The 23,346-nt window shown below is 45.1% G+C and overlaps 1 protein-coding gene across 1 annotated transcript in view; it reads left to right on the top strand.

The window, feature by feature from the left end:
• LOC147103363 (transmembrane protein 200A-like) overlaps positions 1-23,088 on the top strand; it is a 67,760-nt gene extending 44,672 nt beyond the window's left edge. The window contains exon 2 of the mRNA XM_085962882.1: positions 19,138-23,088. Within this exon, the coding sequence (XP_085819008.1) occupies positions 19,157-20,497 (1,341 nt within the window). The 5' untranslated portion in view covers positions 19,138-19,156 and the 3' untranslated portion in view covers positions 20,498-23,088. The remainder of the gene's footprint in view (positions 1-19,137) is intronic.
• The last annotated feature ends 258 nt before the right edge of the window (positions 23,089-23,346 follow it).

The following is a 23,346-nucleotide window of genomic DNA, read 5'->3' as shown; positions in this document are numbered from 1 at the left end:
AGCAATATTATAGACTATAATATCAGACACAAATATAATAAGCAAACTATATATCCTTTTCAATTACTTCTGAAAAAATGTAACAGTCGTTTCCTGTTTTACAAAGCAAAGTTTTCATTACTAGCATGAAGAATTCACTGGGTTCCATCTCCTAGTACCACCCTTGGTATCGGTGTGTTGATTCAATTTGAAATCTGATGTATGTAATACGAGACTATTGTTACAGAGCCCTCTGTCTGAGGAGATCCCAGAACCCCTGAATTCAAGAAACCTCTAGTTTGGGCTGTTATTTGGGAAAATCCCAAAAGTTTCCTTTCCCAGTAAAAGGAAATAATGACTCAAAGCTAAAACGGGTTTGTATTGATCCAAACTGCATAGCATAACCTGCCTATAATTGATGTCTTTAACCTTTGGTAACTCCCTTCACCTGGTCCCAAACTTTTAGAATATTTTTTAATCTACACAAAGTATTTAAATAATAATGTGATATCTTACATCAGAGTATCTGAGTCAGCATAAGATTCAGTTCATAAAATGTAAAGCAACAAAAAATTGCATTATTTTCCTTTTGGATTATTAATTTAACCTTTTTTTCCATCATGTACCAAAACTTTTAAATGACTAGTTAATATTGCCCTTGGCATAACTTGGGTTATGAAATGAACATGAAACAAAATGATTCAATGTTATTTCTGTTTTATATGGACATTGATGGTGTGAAAGATTTTTCACTTGCCCAATCCTGGTCAACAGCGGTGATACTTGTAATCTATTATAAATTCTTTAAAAGGAGACATGCATATTCCACCCTTGAAAGGAATATCCATTGACTACATTCAGAGTAGGGACAATCCATCTGCCATGAAATGAAGACCATTATTAATATTTAAATTAAAACAGCGTAAACAGCGTTTTGTTTTTATGTTGAGTGGCTGGCAAATGGCATATGGTATCCCACCATCTGCTGACCTCTGCAAAATTAACTTCTAGCTTTAATTTTCTGTGAAACACTTTAATCTAACAGACAATGTTCACCCTTTTGTGCTCTGTATTTCTATTACAGTGGGTCCAGCTGTCCTAGATTAAAAAGCACCACCGTGATGTTTATCCATAATTAATATAACTAATTACTGAAATAATAACAGAAAATGCTGGAAACACTCAACAGGTCAGGCAGCATCTGTTACTTTTACTGTTCTGTTTGCCAATTGAGAAATGTTGGCCAGTTTAATATCTGAAGGATTAGAATTTTAAAACACTTTCAGAAAAACATGAATTCATTGAATAAGTAACTGATAATGAGGCAGGGTTGCTTCATTGTTAAATTGAGTCCATTGGCACCCAGCATGATGTCTCATGTCAGTCTGTGACTTTTTTTTATTCATTCGTGGGATGTGGGCGTCGCTGGCAAGGCCAGCATTTATTGCCCATCCCTAGTTGCCCTTGAGAAGGTGGTGGTGAGCCGCCGCCTTGAACAGCTGCAGTCCATGTGGTGAAGGTACTCCCACAGTGCTGTTTGGGAGGGATTTCCAGGATTTTGACCCAGCAACGGTCAAGGAATGGTGATATATTTCCAAGTCCGGATGGTGTGTGACTTGGAGGGGAATTTGCAGGTGGTGGTGTTCTCATGCACCTGCTGCCCTTGTCCTTCTAGGTGGTGGAAGTTATGGGTTTGGGAGGTGCTGCCGATTTTGGTGAGTTGCTGCAGTTGCATCTTGTAGATGATACACACTGCAGTCATGGTGTGCTGGTGGTGGAGGGAGTGAATGTTAAGGTGGTGGATGGGGTGCCAATCAAGCAGGCTGCTTTGTCCTGGATGACGTAGAGCTTCTTGGGTGTTGTTAGAGCTACACTCATCCAAGCAAGTGGAGAGTGATGTAAGCCCCCAAAGTGTGGACTGAGTGATATACAAAGTCGACTACACTGGCTTGTTGTAAGAAAGACAGACCCAATAATTGAAGTAAAAACGGTTTATTCAGGCCTGGGGAGCTATGGCTCTTGCGTCCCAACACAAGGCTCCAACTCCACCGAATCTCTTGAGGTTTACGCAGTTATACACATATTCCGAGACCTCCTACTCCAGAGGTCCAATCGATTTAAAAGTCTATACATTAATCACTAACTAGGTGTGCCTAACTTCTACAAGGTAGCCAATAACATAAGTTTCACTTTTCACTGTATGGGCCTGTGGCCCCTCTGATTTCTTGGAAATGAGTCATCAGGTCATGTGATTTCTGAGAAACGAGACCCTCTCTCTCTTGACCACTACTAAGTTTCGTTTTTCCAGAAAAGGGTTATGTCAGTGTCTCTTTTTGTAAGTTTCATCTCTCTAAACTGGTATGGTCATTTCTGCAATTAAACATACGAATAATTAGTACATTTCATTTTTAAACATTTTGCTGCGCAATTGCGTTCTACTAAACGTGCCCTGTTACGCTCATTTTTAAATCTTACTTCAGTCCCTCCTTTTGACCTTTTGGACAATTGTTCCAAAACAGGTCAACATGTATTTCCACTGCCTGGTGTCTGCCAAAGCGTGCACTCCCTGGCCTTCTACCAGTCTAGGTTATACATGTATATGTCTTATTAATTTGGAGGCCGACTTCCCCCCCTGTGGTATGGTGATCTTTCCTTTACGGTGGTCTTTCCTTTACGGTGGTCTTTCCTTTAGGGTGGGCTTTCCTTTATGCACTCCTTCCGGTGTAACCATTCCCAGGGCCCCTTAGACCCTGCACTAATGGTTGAGGCTTTTCTGCTCAAGCCTGTCCCTCATTCCCACGTGGGGTGTGTGACGTGCCAATTCGAGACTGTCATCACACACCAATCCTCATTCACCACCCTCCTTCTGCCACCTCCATCTTACGGTTGGCCGGCCCGGTCTTTCATTACCATGCCCAATTAATCCCATATAATTTCAGGGCTTCCCATCGCGTCTTACACCATTTGCCTTGGAGAGGCGGGGGAGTTGTCCATTCTTAACATCGCTACCTGCCCCTCCTCAGGCTCTACTTCTTTCACTGCACCAATTTCGGCCTTACTCATTCTGGCACAAAGGCACTGGAGAAATAAAAATACACAATATATCAGAATAACAATCAAGAGGAATATCATTATGCCTTGTACCACCGAGGCGCCCAAAGTCCCCGACCATCCTGATCCCCAATTATCAAAATATGAGGAAGTGGGTGAGTTTCCTCTAATGTTGTACTAATGTCTTTTTGTTGTTTCTTTAAGCCTTCTTCTATTTTATGATAGTACTTTAAAATTTCCTTCGTTTCCTGCCGTAACTTCTGCCAAGCTTCCTCTAACTTAGGAATTGCCTTGGGCTCTGGTATGACATAAGTTTCAACCCTTTTTAGTAAGTCTCATATTATCAAATGACCAGGTTTTCCTATCTGTATCGGTATCTTTAGACCAATACAACGGTTTGGTTGGGGAATGGTATAAGCCATATCTTGATATTCATATTTCTGTTCAATTGTGGTGACACAACAGGTCCCATTGTTCCTTGATGCTACCCAGGTCCGGTGTATCCCCTTGGGTGAACCTCGAGGGTGCAATTGGTAATTTACGCAAATCCGCACTCGGATGTGTCTCCCTCGGTGGGGGGGGGTGTGCACACCCATGTCCTTCCCTTGTGGTGGCACCCGTCCACTACCACCCCCCTTTAGGTTTCATTCTTCTGTTTATTATCTTCATCCCTTTCCCAAAGCGCCTTGGTAGGGACATCATGATATTTAACCCACTTTCTCTTTGTACTTCTCCTATATTAATCACATCGTATCGGGGTTGTCCCCCTTCTGGGAATTGTGGGATGGCCAGTACAAAGCCAATCATCTTAGTCCATGGGGTCAGACAATCGCCTGCCCGGTATACTTGTCCCATTTTACATTCCTTACATAGGCTTTTATTTGTGTCAATCCTAGGTTCCAGATCCTTATTAGTAATCCAATCAGGGATCTGTCCATTATTTATTTGCCTCATGTTATGCTGAGCATTCGACAATATCCATGAGCCCTACGTGGCACATATTAGTTCCTTATCGGTTTGGCGAGAAGCATTATTAAGTCTATCAATAATTGTATTGATTGTTTCTGCATGGGGGGCTACTATCTCTTCCACCCCCGACAATTGCATTATTGTTTGGTTTCCCTGCCAGTGTCAATTGCTGGCTATTTCCAGTAGCTTGTTTTAGTAACTTCTCTATTTTTGCTTGTAATTCTTCTACTCCTTCGTTTACTCCTTCTATGTCCAAGCTATTAACTGTTGTTAACCCGGCCGCATACCCTGCTCCGGTCGTTTCCAATACTCCCCGTTTCTTACACCTTTGTAAGATAGATTTTTTTCTGTGGATCCTCTAATTGTTTTACCCACAGGGAGTTCCAGGTTTGTTTTGTATCTCAAAAGTACTCATATTAATGGCAAGCTTAGTAACTCTATGTGCTACACTAAAATACACCTCATCCTGTGTTCTCCTTATTACTAATCCCCCTTGATAATGGCAATACTTATGTTCATCCCTAGAATCAAGGCGAGGACGCTCCATCTCATTCCGGACATCCAATGTTCCTGTAATTACAAAAAGGGGCTGGTCGTCACCAGCCAGTTAGAATTATTCTGCTCTTATCCATTTTATCAGTTCAAAATGCTGTACATCTGGTTCATTTCTTGTTCTGTGGCTCTGTCCCCAGACATACCTGAAGATGCAAACTATGGCATATATAATATTATCATCATACACAGCCCTATCATTGATATATGTAGTAACTCCCCCTTCCCATTCTTTATATCTTCTAGTATACTCCTCACTCTGTCAAAAAGGGCACCATCTCTGGTTTACTCATTGTCTTTCTTATATATTTTTAACTGAGTCCAGTGTTTCCACCTTCCTTTACCCGTTCCAGACCCATCTACATGAGCACATGTCATTATTCATTAATACTTCATAAGGTCCTGACCATCTGGGTGCTAGCCCTGGTTTGGCTGGTATTATTTCTGCTATCACTTTGCTATCTATTGCTAAGACCTCCTTCTGGTCGTCCCGTGTATCCTGTTCTCGATCCCGTATAATCTGTTGGTCTTTGGCCTCATGTCTCTAACTATCTGTCCAGATTTATCTTTGGGTAACCGGACAGCCTCCCCAGCAGTCTCCCGGCCGTTTGAGACGGTGCTGCAATTAGTTTATAAGATAACTTCCATTTATCAAATCCTAATTTTCCTTCTATCACTGTGGGGAAATATTAACTCAACATTAAGAAATTTACATCTAATAATGTCCAATATCTTTAAATTCTGTTCAGTAATACTGAAGTTGTTACTTGGTGAACTCAAACAGCTGTCAGTGGAAAGGGTTAACTCCTTCGCAGGCTTTTGAAGGTGGAGCTAAACATTATTGCGTCACTTCACGCAACCCAAAAAACATCCCTGACTGAAAGACAGTTGTGGTTTCACACTTTGATTCAACATGAACATTTGGGCTTCATTGGTCAGATTCCCTCTCTCAATTGCTCATTTAGCTGCCCATCCTCTTGTGTGCTTTAATTTATTATTATGCACTCTTTGGGTAGGAGAGAGGGGTTCCTACTAATTCCTTGGTTATATTCTTGTCTCTTACGGGTCTTCTCCTGGTGTCATATATCCCTGCCTACTCCCGCTATCATGTAATCAGACACCACCCCAAAGGCATTCCGACTATCTATATAGGTTTACACATTTTCCTTTGGCTACCCCCCTTTGATCAAATCCTGTATAGGCTGGGCCATTTCTACTTTGTTTCCCGGGCCTGCCTGTTTGTTTGACTTATAATCTGGGGGCCAGTACACTTCATTCGCTTTAGGGTTGACTAAAGCTCCTACTTCTCGCAGTATATCTATCCCTAGGATTGTTCCTTCGGTGTTCTCGCATACCCACAACTGTGTAGGTATTATTATACATCCAATTTCTAGTAAGACTGTTTCGCTCTTATAAGCCCTGATTCTTCGTCCACCGATTCCTGCTGTACTAACTGAAAGTTTCGTTCGGGGCAAGGGTAAGTCTGTCAATGAGATTGTGGCTCCTGTGTCTATTAACATTTTGCCCTGTCGGCCCCCTACCAATGCATCAACAAACATCCTCGGATCCCCCTCCCCTCTCTGGCGCGGTCCCTTCCTGCTGCCATCCCTAGAAGCTTGCGAGCAATCAAAGCACGCAGCCAGTCCTAATGCCCCTCCCATCTGTTTTTGGGCATTTGTCTCTTCCTTTGTGTCACTATGTATCCTAGGTCGACTACTTCATCCTTCCCTACCTATACCTTTCTAAGGTTTAACTCTAGTCCCGCCTTCTATAAGGCTTCCAGTACCATAGTCAATTAAATATTGTAGAGGGACCTGCCACTATCAGATACTCTTGCGGAGTGGAGTTATCTTATTCAATTCGGACTACACCAATTTACATCAACCAGAATTTCACTGTGGCCACAATGAAAGTCTGGTTTTAATAGGTTAATCTACCTCATAACTTCAAGGTTAGATCTTAGACTGAAACTTAATCTTTCATTAAACAAACTTTTTGTTGCTCTTCTCAGTTTTTACACTCCAGCTTAACTTAAATTGTAATAGGTTTTTTCATTCTGAGGGCACAATCTTATTTGCACATTCTTAAACTTCCAAAATCCCCGACAAGACAAAGGGGTTAAATGCTTTTACTTTAACACAGAGAAGTGGGTGGAGCTACAACACACAGCAGACAGTTCTTTTTCTTAACGGACAGATTTTCAGACAAAGGAATATTGAATCCTCTTAAACATTCCTAATCAGGAAAACATCCACACTCACACATTTTTATACAAACTGTAATTTCAGCATATGTCTAAGGTTCCTTTCACTCAGCAAATCTCGTGTTTTACTTGTCTTGGTACAGATGCTAATAACTTCCATGTTGGTAAAGCTTTAAGTTTATCTTTTCCTTCCTTTTTAAATCTGTGACTCAACAGCTTTCCCTAGTTTCCAAATCCCTGTTTGTTTTTTTTTGCTGGGGTTTCAAATTGGTTCGCCTGCAAATTAGATCTTTTTCCTTCTTTATCTCTCCCTTCTGTTTCAATTCCTTACATTATCTGTTGCCTCTTTATCTTTAGCTCCTCCCCACCAAGCCTTTGGCTCTCTGCACTGTTTCTTTTTATTTCCCAGGAGTCGGCTTATAGAATCCAGGTCCCTTGAGGATTCTTCTTCCACCCTCTTAGTCATAACTAACTGCTATGTTTAATGCTTAATTCACGGTATTGGTGAATTAGGTTTGTACGCTATGTTGTTCGCCCCTATAGCGTCACCTTAGTTAGTTTCTTGCTTTCTGTTAGTCACTTCGTTTCGTTAGACACACACCAACCCTTTAGTTCCGAGGTTTCGGTACTGTGGGGTCTGTAGCTCCCGGCGTCCTACTTGATCCTGGCCGTCACGTGGGACTACTGTCCTCTTAATTCAGGCTCAGGCTAGGTGCTGGGGACAGACCTCACCCTTGTCCGTTCTAACCTCTTTATGACCGTAGGGTTTTATCTCATTCACTCACCACGGTGCACCCATTCATTCAATTGTTGAGATTTCGCCGTCTCACAGATTTTAGGGAACTACCTGCCCCTACTGAGGTTTTCCCGCCTCACGGTCCTTAGGGAACTACCTGCCCCAAAGGTTGGTAGCGAACTACCTGCCCCTACCGAGGTTTTCCCGCCTCACGGTCCTTAGGGAACTACCTGCCCCAAAGGTTGGTAGGGAACTACCTGCCCCTACCGAGGTTTTCCTGCCTCACAGTCCTTAGGGAACTACCTGCCCCAAAGATTGGTAGGGAACTACCTGCCCCTACTGCAGTTTACTTTTTAACCGCCTTCAATTAAAGGTGTCTTTCTTTTTATAGTTCTTTTATACGTCGATTCTGACTCAACGTCTCGCCAGCGATTAACCCCTAATTTTACAGGTGGTAATTAAAACATACTCACCCGTCTTAGGTTAACGCTGTCCGAGAGTCTGGTTCAGAACGCATATCCCATCCTCGTCGCCAATTGATGTAAGCCCCCAAAGTGTGGACTAAGTGATATACAAAGTCGACAACACTGGCTTGTTGTAAGAAAGACAGACCCAATAATTGAAGTAAAAACGGTTTATTCAGGCCTGGGGAGCTATGGCTCTTGCGTCCCAACACAAGGCTCCAACTCCACCGAATCTCTTGAGGTTTACGCAGTTATACACATATTCCGAGACCTCCTACTCCAGAGGTCCAATCGATTTAAAAGTCTATACATTAATCACTAACTAGGTGTGCCTAACTTCTACAAGGTAACCAATAACATAAGTTTCACTTTTCACTGTATGGGCCTGTGGCCCCTCTGATTTCTTGGAAATGAGTCATCAGGACATGTGATTTCTGAGAAACGAGACCCTCTCTCTCTTGACCACTACTAAGTTTCGTTTTTCCAGAAAAGGGTTATGTCAGTGTCTCTTTTTGTAAGTTTCATCTCTCTAAACTGGTATGGTCATTTCTGCAATTAAACATACGAATAATTAGTACATTTCATCTTTAAACATTTTGCTGCGCAATTGCGTTCTACTAAACGTGCCCTGTTACGCTCATTTTTAAATCTTACTTCAAGAGTATTCCATCACACTCCTGACTTGTGGAAAGGCTTTGGGGAGTCAGGTGAGGCACACACTGCAGAATACCCAGCCTCTGACCTGCTCCTGTAGCCACCGTATTTATGTGGTTGGTCAAGTTGGGTTTCTGGTTAAGGTGACCCCCAGGATGCTGATGGTGAGGGATTAGGCAATGGTAATTCTGTTGAATGTCAAGGGGAGGTGGTTAGACTCTCTCTCATTGTAGATGGTCATTGCTTGGCACTTGTGTGGCGTGAATGTAACCTGCCACTTATCAGCCCAAGCCTGAATGTTGTCCAGGTCTTACTGCCTGCGGGCACGGACTGCTTCATTATTTGAGGAGTTGCGAATGGAACTGAACACTGTGCAATCATCAGCGAACATCCCATTTCTGACTTTATGATGGAGGGAAGTTCATTGATGAAGCAGCTGAAGATGGTTGGGCCTGGGACGCAGCCCTGAGGAACTCCTGCAGCGATGTCCTGGGCTGGAGATGATTGACCTCCAACAACCATAACCACCTTCCATTCTGCTAGGTATGACTCCAGCCAATGGAGAGTTTTCCCCGATTCCCATTGAGTTCAGTTTTACGAGGACTCTTTGATGTCACACGTGGTCAAATGCTGCCTTGATATCAAGGGCAGTCACTCTCACCTCACCTCTGGAATTCAGCTCCTTTGTCCATGTTGGGACCAAGGCTATAATGAGGTCTGCAGCCGAGTGGTCGTGGCGAAACCCAAACTGAGCATTGGTGAGCAGGTTATTGGTGATTGGTTATTGCCGCTTAATAGCACTGTTGACGATGCCTTCCATCACTTTGCTGATAACTGAGAGTAGGTTAGGGCGGTAATTGGCCAGATTGGATTTGTCCTGCTTTTTGTGGACAGGACAACCTCCGGGACTGTGGGAGGAAACCTCCGGGTGCTCCGGTTTCCTCCCACAGTCCAAAGATGTGTGGGTTAGGTTGATTGGCTATGATAAATTGACCCTTAGTGTTAGGGGGATTAAATACGTGGGGTTACGGGGATAGGGTGGGATATGTGTTGGTGTAGGGGTTACGGGGATCGGGTGGGTTATGTGTCGGTGCAGGCTCGATGGGCCGAAATGGCCTCTATCTGCATTGTGGGGTTTCTGTGATTCTGTGACATACCTGGGCAATTTCCAACTTTGTCGGTTACATGTCAGTGTTGGAGCTGCACTGGAACAACTTGGCTAGAGTTGCGGTTAGTTCTGGAGCACAAGTCTTCAGCACTACAGCCGGGATGTTGTTGAGGCCTATAGCCTTTGCTGTATCTAGTGCGCTCAGCTGTTTCTTAATCATGTGGAATGAATCGAATTGACTGAAGACTGGCACCTGTGATGGTGGGGACCTCAGGAGGAGGCCAAGATGGATCATGCACTCGGCCCTTCTGGCTGAAGGTGGTTGCAAACGTTTGCGAACACCTTCTTAATTGCTTGCGGTACCCGCGTACTAAATCTGTGTTTCTTGTACTAGGTGGTTAAGAAGGCATACGGGAAACTTGCCTTTATTAGCCGAGGCATAGAATATAAGAGCAGGGAGGTTATGCTTGAACTGTATAAAACACTAGTTAAGCCACAGCTAGAGTACTGGGTACAGTTCTGGTCACTACATTACAGGAAGGATGTGATTGCACTAGAGAGGGTGCAGAGGAGATTTACGAGGATGTTACGTGGACTGGGGAATTTTGGCTATGAGGAAAGATTGGATAAGTTAGGGTTGTTTTCTTTGGAACAGAAGAGGCTGAGGGGAGACCGAATTGAGGTGTATAAAATTGAGGGGCCTAGATAGAGTGGATAGGAAGGACCTATTTCCCTTAGCAGAAGGGTCAATAACCAGGGGGCATAGATTTAAATTACCTTTTTTTACCCAGTGGGTGGTAGGTGTCTGTAACTCACTGCCTGAAAGGGTGGTAGAGGCAGAAACCCTCATCACATTTAAAAAGTACTTGGATATGCACCTGAAGTGCCGTAACCTACAGGGCTACGGACCAAGAGCTGGAAAGTGGGATTCGGGTGGATAGCTCTTTGTTGGCCGGCACGGACAAGATGGGCCGAATGGCCTCCTTCTGTGCTGTAAATTTCTATGATTCTACGAGGACACCCAAATCTCTCTCAACACCAACATTTAATCGTTTCTCACCATTTAAAAAATATTCTGTTTTTCTATTCTTCCTACCAACGTGAATAACCTCACATTTCCTCACATTTTACTCCATCTGCCACCTTATTGCCCACTCACTTAATCGTTCTATATCCCTTTGCAGGCTCTTTGCGTCCTCCTCACAGCTTACTTTCCCAGCTAGCTTTGTATTGTCAGCAAACTTGAATACATTACACTTGGGCCTAGAAATTCAGTATAGCCACTTTTGGGGCGGTAAAGTCGGGCGGCCGCTAAAGTTTGCGCCCGCCGGAAAGTGGAGGCCACTTCGCCGATATTCAGTAGCTTTGGCCAAGGAGTTTGCTCGAGCGCTAAAACTGGCGTTGCACGGCTATCTTTAGGCGCTAAGCCGGCGGTGCGGACGGATACCGCCGAGGCCGGGCGCAGCGCAGGTGCGGTCATGTTTTGATTGACAGCAGACACCCTGGCGCTGGCCAGCTCTTAAAGGGGGAAGGGTCGACTTGGTCTGCTGCCACGCCCTGGATACTGCAGCCCTCCAGCTAGGCCTAAACACTGCTGCTGGAGAGAAATAGCGCCAGGAAGGATGCAGAGGGCCCGTGAGCGAACGCAGCGCTTCTCTGCCCATGATTTAAAGGTGCTGGTTAGGGCTTTGGAGAAGAGAAGCCATATCTTGTTCCCGGACAGTGGCAAGAAGCCTCCCAAGAGGGTGTACAGGAGAGCCTGGAGGGATATCGCCCAGAGGGTCACAGCCACCTGCGATGTCCCCAGGACTGGTGACCAATGCCGGAAAAAGTTTAACGACCTCACTCGGATTGTCAGGGTGAGTACCCTTTCCAGTGTCCTCCTCATCCTTGCATGTGCACCTCACATTATGGGCAAAGGGACCTCAAAGGCCTAATGGCCAGCCCTCATCCAGCAGCTATGGCACTGGCATGAACATCAATTGCACTTTCTGCACTTTACACACTGGCCAAGCTATTCGACCATGGGAGGCCGTGCACACAACAACAGGGCACCACACTGGCCAAGCTATTCGACCATGGGAGGCAGTGCACACAACAACAGGGCACCACACTGTACTTAGAGGCCGTCCTTTCTCTTGCAGGCCAAGCTGGCCCAGAATCTGAAGAGCCGGACTGTCACCGGGGGAGGCCGTGCCCAGTTCCAGCAGCTCAGTGACCTGGAGGAGCGCGTGGGTTGACTCATGGGTGCCCGGGTGATTGGCCCCGTTGCAATTGGAGATGCCGACCCTGTGCTGGGCCCCAATGGTAAGGACATGACCGTTTGGACCTCTCTCGTTCCCCTTGCGCTTCAGATCTACATCCTTTGCCACTGTCCGACCAATGCGCAGAATGCCACCACTCCTGCCTCCCTCGCTGACGCCCTGTCCTCACTCTAAAACTACTCTTGTGCCTTCCTGCTTTCAGCTGGTGAGGAGGAGGTCCCTGAAGCTGCGAGTGTCAGTCCCTCGGACAAGGAGGAGCAAGAGGAAGGCGGCACATCGGGGGAACCCTCATCCGCACCAGGGGATGGCAATGGAGGGGGCACGTCTTCCCTGGAGGAGAGCCAGGGGGAAGTGTTGCAGGGGGGTGTAACTCCTGTGCCCAGTGGCGTCGAGCCACGCGGGAAGGGTCGGGCAGCTCGGCTGCCTTCTCCCCAGAGGGGGGAAGTGTTGCAGGGGAGTGTAGCTCCTGGGCCCAGTGGCGTCCAGCCACGCGGGAAGGGTCGGCCAGCTCGGCGGCCTTCTCCCCAGAGGGAGAGTCCGGCCTCCAGTCCGGAGACGGTCCTCGCCCAGGAGGTGCGCCTCCTTGATCAAATGTCCGCGGACTCGGATCGTCAGCACACCGAGTTCATGGGGGTTGTGGCACAGTTGCCTGAGGCCATCGAGTCCCTGGCTCATAGTGTGTCTGATTTCGGGGCCTCACAGGCCAGGGGTTTCGAACAACTCGTGGCAGCACAGGCCAGGGGTCTCGAACAATTCGGGGCATCACAGGACGCGAGTCGGGACGAATTGAGGGCAGCACAGGTCGCGAGTCGGGACGAATTCAGGGCAGCACAGGACGTGAGTCGGGACGAATTCAGGGCAGCACAGGCAGCGAGTGGACAGTTGATCAGTGGTGCCGTGCAGTCGCTGGCTGGTCTGATGCGGGCACAGACCAGGGCAATACGGGCACTCACTGCTGCCACACTCGCTGTGTCAGGCAGGCATCGCCAGGGCACCCGCCGCGCTGCAGCAGCACAGCGGTCTGGCCTTCACCAGATTGCTGCGCTTGCTGCAGTGCCAGCCCGTCCGAATGCCAGTGTCTCAGGCGAGCAGCGAGCGCCTGGCATCAGCCAGCTTGCCCCCATTGCTGCAGCCGCCACTGCCACTCCCCCAGCGAAGCTGCGACGAGCTGCTGGAGGGACTGATGCTGCACAGCCACAGCTGCAGCAGTCAGCAGCCGGCCCCTCGAGGGCCAGAGCTCGTCTAGGCCGACCCCCAAGGGCATCTGCCGTCACGCAATGTGCCCCTCAGGAGCCTTCCCCCAGCCTTGCAGCACCCACAGGGCCCAGGTTGAGGCGGAGCAGCAGGTCGGCCAGGGGCCGGAAAAGCCTGGACAAGGACTCGCCCTCTCGACACACAAAGTAGAGTGTGTTGGCAAATGTTTTTTTATATGGGGGTGGTTGTGTTGGCTATGGGGGGGGTTCTTTTGGTAAGGCCGAGGATGAAGGCCATTTGGATGGACAAGTTTTGTTATTCCTCCCCAGGTTGTGGGAGTGAGATATGTATTTGAGTGTTTTTTGGGGGTGTTGTCTGTTTTTGGGTTTCATGTGGGAAGGGCCCGGAGTTTGTTAAATAAAGCTTTTTATTTATTCAGCTTGTCTATGTGTCATGTTTCAAGTGGTTGTTGCGTTAACCGGCTGAGGGCTTGCGGAGCGGCTGCATTCATGTGTGTTCATTGCCGCAAGCCATTCCCTGACAGGGGGCCTAGAAGTGTCGTTCAATAAGCCGCCGCCGGACGGCCCTTGGGGCTCCCTCCTGGGCTAGTACTCCTCCTCCTCATGGTCCTCCTGCTCGTCCTCCTGAGGTGGTGGTCCAACATGAGGTGGCAGTGCCGGAGTCCTGCGGATAGCCAGGTTGTGCAGCATGCAGCAAACGACGACGAACTGGGGGGCTCTATCCGGCGAATACTGCAGAGATCCACCGGAGCGATCCAGGCAGCGGAACCGTTGCTTGAGGACGCCAATCGCTTGCTCTATGATGTTCCTTGTGGCTTGATGGCTTTCATTGTATGCCTCCTCAGCAAGGGTCCTGGGCGCGCGGAGTGGGGTCATGAGCCATGTACACAAAGGATAGCCTTTGTCCCCGATAAGCCATCCTCTTGGGGGAGGCTGTGCCTGGCACATGTCAGCCACAGTAGTCTGTCGCAGGATAAATGCATCGTGGCTGCTGCCTGGAAAGCGGGCATTGACAGCTAGGATGCACTGCCTGTGGTCACACACCAGCTGTACATTGAGGGAATGGTAGCCCTTCCGGTTGCGGTAATCCTCGGCATTGTCGATAGGTGCCCGCAAAGCCACATGCATGCAGTCAATGGCGCCCTGCACCATGGGGAAGTCGGCGATCCTCGCAAATCCGACTGCACGCTGCTCCTGCCTCTCTAGGGTCATGGGGAAGGAGATGAATTGGTGTCTCCTTGTGAAAAGGGCATCGGTGACCTGCCGGATGCAGCGATGCACGGCGAACTGGGAGATGTTAGCTATGTCCCCAGCAGCGGCTTGGAAGGAGCCGCTTGCATAAAAGTTCAGAGCCACCGTGACCTTCACTTCCACCGACAGAGACGTCCTGCACATCAGCTGTGGACGCAGATCTCTGTGAAGCAGCTGGCAGATCTCTGCAACCACCTCCCTTCTGAAGCGCAGCCTCTTAACACACTGCGCGGCAGTCATGGTGAGATAGGACACCTGCTGGCGGTATTCCCTGAGTGGGTAAGGCCTACGTTGCCGACGCCTGATGCCCCCTCTGCGTCTAGGCATGGCTGCCCCTCTCACACAGCGTCTGCGAGCCCTTCGCACATAATGCTGGAACTGAGGGTTGGAACCCCATGCAGCCCCCATAATATACTTGCAAACAGTGAAATCACAATGAGTCAAATTTCCAAGCTCTGGCCAGAAGCCAAAAATACCTCCTATGTTGGGCCAAATCAGTAAGGTGTCTTCCTTGGTCTCTGTCCAGAAATCCGTTGCACTAAAGTCATTGCAGCAAAATGGCTGGCCTTTATAGTTCAGTCTAAGTGCCCTTTGATTAGCGCTCCCCGAGGCACGCAGGGCCTCTGCTGCGTTCCACTTCACAGTTCTTAACACCGCCACGCCCACATTGGGCGGGCGCGACTGAAGTTCCGGTTTGGGGCGCACAAAGGGCGTTGCACGACAAAATGACGTCATAAGTTGCGCGCGCAGCTGAGCACGCGCAAACACTTTGCGCCGGCGCTAAATGTCTACTGAAGTTGGGCGTAGGCGCAAATCGTTCTGCGCCCGGCCGCTAAGTGCCTAGCGCTCGAGATCTACTCCTCCTAAGGCGCTAACGGCTGGCGAACGCAACTGAATTTCTAGGCCCTGGTCCCTTCATCTAAGTCATTAATATAGATTGTAACTAGCTGAGGCCCCAACACTGATCCTTGCGGCACCACACTAGTTACAGCCTGCCAATCGGAAAATGACCCGTTTATCCCTACTCTCTGTTTTCTGTGCGTTAACCAATCCTCTATCCATGCGAATACATTACCCCCAACCCTATGTGCCCTTATCTTGCATAACAACCTTTTATGTGGCACCTTATCGAATGCCTTTTGGAAATCCAAATATACTACAGCCACTGGATCCCCTTTATCTACCCTGCTAATTACATCCTCAAAAAATTTCTATAAATTTGTCAACCACAATTTCCTTTTCATGTTGACTCTGCCTAATCATATTATGATTTCCTAAGTGCCATTACCACTTCCTTAATAATGGATTCCAGCATTTTCCCGATGACTGATTTAGACTAACTGGCCTGTAGTTCCCGGTTTTCTCTATCCCTCCTTTCTTGAACTATGGGGTTATATTTGCTACCTTCCAATCTGCTGGGACTGTTCCTGAATCTAGGGAATTTTGGAAGATCACAACCAATGCATCCACTGTCTCTGCAGCCACCTCTTTTAGACCCTAGGATGTAGGCTGTCGGGGCCAGGGGATTTTAGTCCTATTAGTTTCTCAAGTACTTTTTTTCTGCTGATTACTTTAAGTTCCTCACCCTCATAAGCCCTTTGGTGCCCCATTATTTTTGGTATACTTTTTGTGTCTTCTACTGTGAAGACAGATACAAAATATTTGTTTAAAGTCTCTGCCATTTCCTTGTTCCCCAATATAATTTCCCCTGTCTCAGCCCTAAAGGTCCAATGCTTGCTTTTGCTACTCTCTTCCTTTTTACATACTTGTAGAAGCTCTTACAATCTGCTTTTATGTTTCTTGTTAATTTACTCTCATTCTATTTTCGCCCTTATCATCAAATTTTGGTCATCCTTTGCTGGTTTCTAAAGCTCTCCCAATCCTCAGGCTTACTATTATTCTTTGCAACATTATAAGCCTCTTCTTTTAATCGAATACTATCCTTAACTTCTTTAGCCATGGATGGATCACTTCTCGCAGGGAGTTTTTATTTCTCAATGGAATGTATATTCGTTGAGAATTTTGGAATATTTCTTTAAATGTTTGCCACTGCTTATGTGACCTTAATACCTTCTAATCTCTTTTCCCAATCTACCTTAGCCAGCTCACCCCTCATACTATGTAATTGGCTTTGTTTAAGTTTAAGACTCTAGTTTTGTACTTAAGAATGTCACACTCAAATTCAATGTGAAATTCTATCATATATTATGATCACTCTTCCCTAGAGGATCCTTTACTATAAGATTACGAATACTCATTACACAAAACAAGGTCTAAAATAGCCTGTTCCATGATGTATTCTAGGAATCTGTCTCGAATGCATTCCATAATCTCACTATTACTCTTTCCCAAATCCCTGGGATGGGATCAATACCACATTACCACTGCCCCTACACCTGAATTCTTCCCCAAGGAGGAGTGGAATTTTTGGGGCTCCTGTCTCTACTCCACTGCTAGCAAACTCTATCAGCCTTTTGTAAAGAAGATCTCTCTAATATCTCCTTCCTCCAATCAACACAACCAAAACAGCTTAACTGGTCATTCATCTCATTGCTGGGACCATGCACTGTGCAAAATGGCTGCTGCATTTATCCACATAACAACAGCAACTACACTTCTAATTCATTTTAGCACTTTGGGACATATGGCGCTATTAAATACAAGTTCTTTCTTATCCGAGTTAGACTTACTTTTCGTTAATTTATGTTTATGATCTCTGGGTCCTATTAACCTGGCTTATTCTAAAACCACATTCTAGATTTACCTTTCCTAACATCATACAAAAAGTCAAAAGGGCTGGTCAGACTTGATCTTGCCCTTTCAAAAATGTTGGCTATTTATTAGGTTGCTGACTTACTCCATAGAATGGTTTCCATCACTTTGCCTCATATGGAAGTTAGGTGCAGGTCATTATAGAAATATATTCAGAATATATACAGAATACCCCTGTCCTTTCAGTGTAGTTGCTGTACTTCTTTCTTCACCTTTATCCTTTTTATAACTCATTCTCTTAGCTTGTCAATTTTATTTTTCTCCATCCTATTTCTACTAATTTGCTTCCCCTCCCCTTTTTTCTGCTGAAGACATTGACTTATTGTTGGTTTATAATTACACAGACATTGCCCATCTCTGATAGCGTGCCTCCAATTGTGCCTTTGAAATTAGTCGATAAGGAGTGGCTTTGAAAGAATCCATTTTTGTATCAATAGGCTTGACCAAGATTAACTGGATGTGCAGGTTAGGTTGATTGGCTATGATAAATTGACCCTTAGTGTTAGGGGGATAGGGTGGGATATGTGTTGGTGTAGGGGTTACGGGGATCGGGTGGGATACGTGTCGGTGCAGGCTCGATGGGCCGAAATGGCCTCTATCTGCACTCTGGGGTTTCTGTGATTCAACTTGTTGCTATTTGTGGGGCATTGCTTCACTCAAAATGGCTGCCACGTTCACCTACATAACAGTGGCTGCATTTCAAAGTAATTCACTATACATAAAGTTTTTTGGGACTTTCCTGAGAGACACGATAAGGCATAATGCAAGTCCCTTCTTTCCTCAGAGAAGAAGCGGAGGTGGTAGAAATTCTGCTTCTACTTCCCTGGCTCACTGTGGGAGCGCACCTCGTGAAATTGAATACCCTCAGCCCATGATTTTTCCGTCCGTGGAATGTGCTGCCAGCGTGCACTGGCCGAGCAGAAGAACAATATTTACCCGGCAACCTCTAATATTGTTGTTTCTAATTTAAAAACAAGTGAGTTTTATTCCAAAGACTTTTCCTAGGGCACAAAGTTCTGCCGTTAGACTCTCAAAAACATCTGCAAACATTTCCCCCCCACATTAACTAATTGCGTCATTATTGATGATTATTTTGGCTGCACTATTGTTATGAAGACTGTTTCATAATGTTTTGATCTTGATACAGTCATTGCCTGCCTTACAGCTAGGTGATCGGATCAATAATCAAGCAAAACAGTGCAACTGTCAAACATACTCTGAATTTTGGTTTTAAAACACCGTGCAAATACGTTCTCAAATAACCGCACAGCGGTAACCATTAGCAATCATTTCCAAAACGCATTTTGAGAATCTCGCCCAAAGCTGTTTGTACATTTTCCAGCTTTTACAAAATCTAAACAAATTCTTAGAATAGTCAGTTTTTAATGTACAGACTCCTAAACAGACACAAAGATTTTAGTATTTGTACACATGTAGGAATTTTAAAAAAATGCTATGTACTTTGTAACATCTGCAAGGCATCCGCTCAGGGCCAATTACAAAGTTGTGTCAAAGTCACGAGTTGTTTTCTTGGACTGCCCTCCCACCTTGCATCCTCTGTAAAGTTGAGCTCATACAAAACTCTGCATTTACATTATTCATCCAATATATCTTCATTTTTCTGTTATGTTCTCCCCATTTTCTCTTTCACAAAGTCACATTTGACAGTTATTTCGCTTTAAGATACTTGTAGCTTGGTTCTCCATAGGTGATGCTTTTCATCTACCATGTGTGTTCCTAGTTTCACGGTTGGCACAAGGTGAGCATTTTAAGATTGTAAACACTGCCACATCGAAGAAAGAATGATCCCGCTTCCATCTTAAATGGGAAAGAAATGTTTTGCTTGTAAATGTGTGTGCTTGTCTCTCTGGGTGGACAAGTTTCTCTTTTTAAAGTAACTTTTTCCCCTTTTATTTTAAGTGAAACTAGAACCGCCAACATGACGACCACAGAAGAAGACCCAGCTATAAAGAGCCACGAAAGCTTCAGTTGCCAATCAAGTATACCCTCGCCTCCTAAAGCCCCAAGGCCAAAATGCATATCCAGAGATGATAAAGGTGCCAAAGGAAAAATCAAGATGCGTTCTTCTTCTGGGCTTTTCATTATATTAGGGCTGTTAATTGTCCTGGTGGGGATCGCTATAGCAGTTGTTGGCTATTGGCCACATAAGCAGAATTCTCAGGTGTCAGTGAATCGCCAAGGAACAAACTCTAGTGAATCGAGTGTTGTGACTCAACATGTAAAGGTAAAGCTTCAATCTCAACCTGTGCTGAAGAATGAGAAGCTGAAGTTGATAGGACCACTGATTATGGGCATTGGATTGTTCATATTCATCTGTGCAAACACGGTGTTACATGAAAATCGGGACAGGGAAACAAAACTTTTAGCACAAAGAAATATTTATTCTATGGCTGGTCAGGTTTGTAATGGACAGAATAAAGAACCAAAACAGATTCAACATGGTTCCAGTCCTTCCTCCATAGATGCCAATTTTAGATGTTTAGAACAGTGCTGTGCTGTTGAAAAAGCCTGCACGGCAACACATGGTCGCGTAAGCCCTCAAAGTACAGATATATGGGCTGATTGTCACAGGTCTGCTAAACATAAAATGACTGCCCAACTGCTGCATCACAAAAGGCCTTCCCCATCCATCTCTCTTCATAGTGTACAGTCAGACTCTTGCAACTTCAACGAAAGAAACCTCAATGTCCCTTTGAACTATAGTGCTGACTCCTCAGTTTCCACATCAGTACTATTACCCGTTATTAAACTCAACAACTGCATCATTAACACTCCTGATATTACTGCTGTGGTGGAAGACATTGAACTGGACCAGACAGTGGTCATAGCTTCCACTGAAGACTTAAGCCAGCTGCAGGACCATGGATACATTCGGTCTAGCAGCATTCGCAGCGCTGATGATGCTACTAGGGTTGTGGACATGGACTATTCCTTGCCCAGCAATTCATTTTCCACCAGATTTATTGGAAGGTTGCTGTCTCCAGGCATTGCCAGGAAAGTGTATGGTTCAGACATGCAACTTCACACAACATGTGGTTACTCCAAGTCATTTGACCTTGGGAAGGATGCAAGTAAACTCAGTGAACAAAAAGGAGAAAGAAAGCACAGGAGCTGGCCACGTTTGGATTGCAGTTATATAAAAAAGTATCTGAAACTGGAAAACAGAGAAGACTCTGTGGACAGATTACTGGAAAAGATTGAACGCGAGTATGCAAGTGAAGAACTGAACATTCAGGAGCACAACACCCCAAAGGAATGAAAAAAATAAAGATGGTTGTAAATTGGAAGCAAGATTTATCCATTCTGTAAAACCTGCGGTGGGGGACAATTGAAAATATTGTTAGCTGACAGGAAATTATTTACAAAAATAATGCCCCTGTTTTGGTTGTTGTAGTAATTAGGCCACCTTATATTTGGTTGACTATAAGCTGACTGTTTTATCTCCACAGACTTTGGGGTTCAGGTAAGCAATTGTAGCAAGTGGTGTCAGCCCTTGCACCACTACAACTCTTACCCATTTCTGACCTGCTGGAGGGACTTAAATGATTCTGAAAGATTTCCTAGGAAAATAACACTACTACCTATAGCTCAAATGAATAAAAGTTTTCCTACACTCATACTTGTGTCGATGTAGTCAGTACCTCTCCTGCAGTGGATTTTTCTCCTATCCCACATGGTCATCTCAGGAGTGGACCAAGGCTGCGTCCTTTCCTTAGTCCACATGCTACCTCTTGGTAACATTTCCATATGAATGCGGTCAGCTGCCATACTGGTATGCTGACAAGACTTGCCTCTATGCCATCTCCTTTGACTTCTCGAACATCACTGTGCTCTCCAACTGCTTATTCAAGATCAAGTCATGAATAAGTAAAAACTTTCACATTGTCAAGACTGAAGCCATACTATTTGGCTCCTCCCAAAGACGACATACCTTAGCCCAATAATATGTTGCCCCTCCCCAGCTGCTCAATCAGCCTGTGCATGACCTCGTGTCCTATTTGACTCCAAACTGACCTTCAACCTCCTAAATTCCATCCACTACTAAAATCAATTATTTCCACTTCTACTATATTGTCTGATTGTGCCCTTACCTCATCTCCATCAACATCGAAAGTCTCATTTCTGCCTTTGTCACCTCCAAGCTTGATTAATACTCTGCTCAATGGCTTCCTGAACTCCATCCTACAAAGACCTCAAGTAGTCTAACATTCTGCAACCACATCCTTTCTCACACCATGTCCAACTTCTCTAGCACCCTTTTCTTACGAACATCCATTGGCCCTTCATTCCCCAACACATTGAATTTTAAATCATCATCATCCTCATTTAGAGTCGTCTGCAGCCTTGCCCCTCCCAACATCTGTAACCTCCTGCAGCACTGTGTCTACATCTGCCCTCTGCTCTTCTAACACTGGCTTCCTCAGCAGCCCCCTCCTTTCGCTCCATCTTTGATAGCAGGTCCTCGAGCTGTCTTGGCGCCATATTCTGGAACTAGTATCCTAAACACCTCTTCCTTGCCATCTTTCTCCCACTTTCTAAAACCTTCCCAAAACCTACCCTAGTTGGGGTATTTTACCACTTTAAAAGGCACTAGATAAAAACAAATTGTTGTTACAGGAGCAAAAGTGCCTGATTATAGCACTAATGAAAACTCATTCATTTGTTTTTGCTTCTTTGTCATGTTGTCACTTCTGGTAGTTCCTTCAGCTGGATGGGTGGATGAGCAAACAGATCACAGGCTCCTCAGTGGTCCCTGGCATTAGTGCTATTTTCAGTTTGTCTCGATTTTGGGTAGTTAACTGAAATAAGACAGATGGGTTTACGTTCTTTCTAGAGATGGAGGGGACTCCCACTTGTAGTAGAATGTTCTGCATGGAAGTCCTGGTCAAAAATGTGACAGAACTTGTCTACGGTGCAAAGTCTAAAGTTCACCTGTACTGGGGCATGGTACCATGACCTGAGGAGTACAAATCCAGCATCCAAACTGGTACATTCTGCAAAAAAATAAAATAACTTTAACCATAAAATGTTCTTCAGCTTAAAAGGGAAGGACTTCTTTACTCACGTATTGGTGGTTACATTTGTGGATTCACTTGCCAAATTTTTGAAAGGCTAAATGTCAACTCAGTTAGTTGTAAGTTATTGTTATTTGAGTACACCTTAAAAACTTGTATATTTTAATTCCATATCTTTCAGTGCTCCTTCATCAAATATTGGTCTTTTTATATAGCCTTATGCCCTTTAGCCTGTAGTTGAGTAAAACGATTGCATTATGATGGTATATAGCCATTTACGCAACTGAAAATTGATGATATCTTTCAACCAATCACATTCTAATATTTGGAACAATACACAATATCCTTCTGTAATATACTGGAAAATCTTGATCCTGTATCTAATCAGGTAAACTACCGCTACTCAATCTCTTGGTTATTTATTGCAATTTGGACACAGCTCAAAAACACCACCTTTAAAACAAATTCCAGCAGTTTTACTCAACATCTGGTACAAGTGAGCCGATCCCGATACCTGCTTCAAATTATTGCCAGACTGAATATTGTTTGGGCCCATAGTACTGCGTACTGAGAGTGTGAAGGACAGGAAAAGTATACTTTTAAGTTTATGTTTTCAGCTACAGTATTTGAAAGAGAGAACCACAATACAGAGTGTGAGAAATGATCAAATAAAAGTTCTAGTTACAGATCCAACCTTCTGTCAGCTTTTCAATATCCTGTTATGTGCTACTCAGCAGAAAATCTGACAATGGGTAGCAGGCCCGAATAGTTGTAACCTGTTTTTATTTAGCTACATTACTGTTATTCTGAGTACCTAATAAAACTAGAAGCGAGAGATATGTTGCACCAACTGATTTATTATCGCTAAGATTTGGTCAACATGTTCACTCCCTTTGGGACTTTTGATGCAAAATTGTGGCACTGGGCAAAATGGTACTGCATGCATTAAGTGTAGAAACTTCTTGTGGGATATGGCACTATTCCAAATCACTTGCTTTAAATATAAAGGCCCCGAAAATCTTTTAGGGTTTTTAGGTGCACCGTCAGTGTACCTGCCGGACAGAGAGCCGAGAGGCCAGATGAAAAACTTATT

The sequence above is a fragment of the Somniosus microcephalus genome, chromosome 20 (genome assembly GCF_052327205.1).
Source record: "Somniosus microcephalus isolate GS21.2 chromosome 20, FLI_Smic_1.0, whole genome shotgun sequence".
Classification (NCBI taxonomy): Eukaryota; Metazoa; Chordata; class Chondrichthyes; order Squaliformes; family Somniosidae; genus Somniosus; species Somniosus microcephalus.
This window is presented reverse-complemented; position numbering and strand designations above follow the sequence as displayed.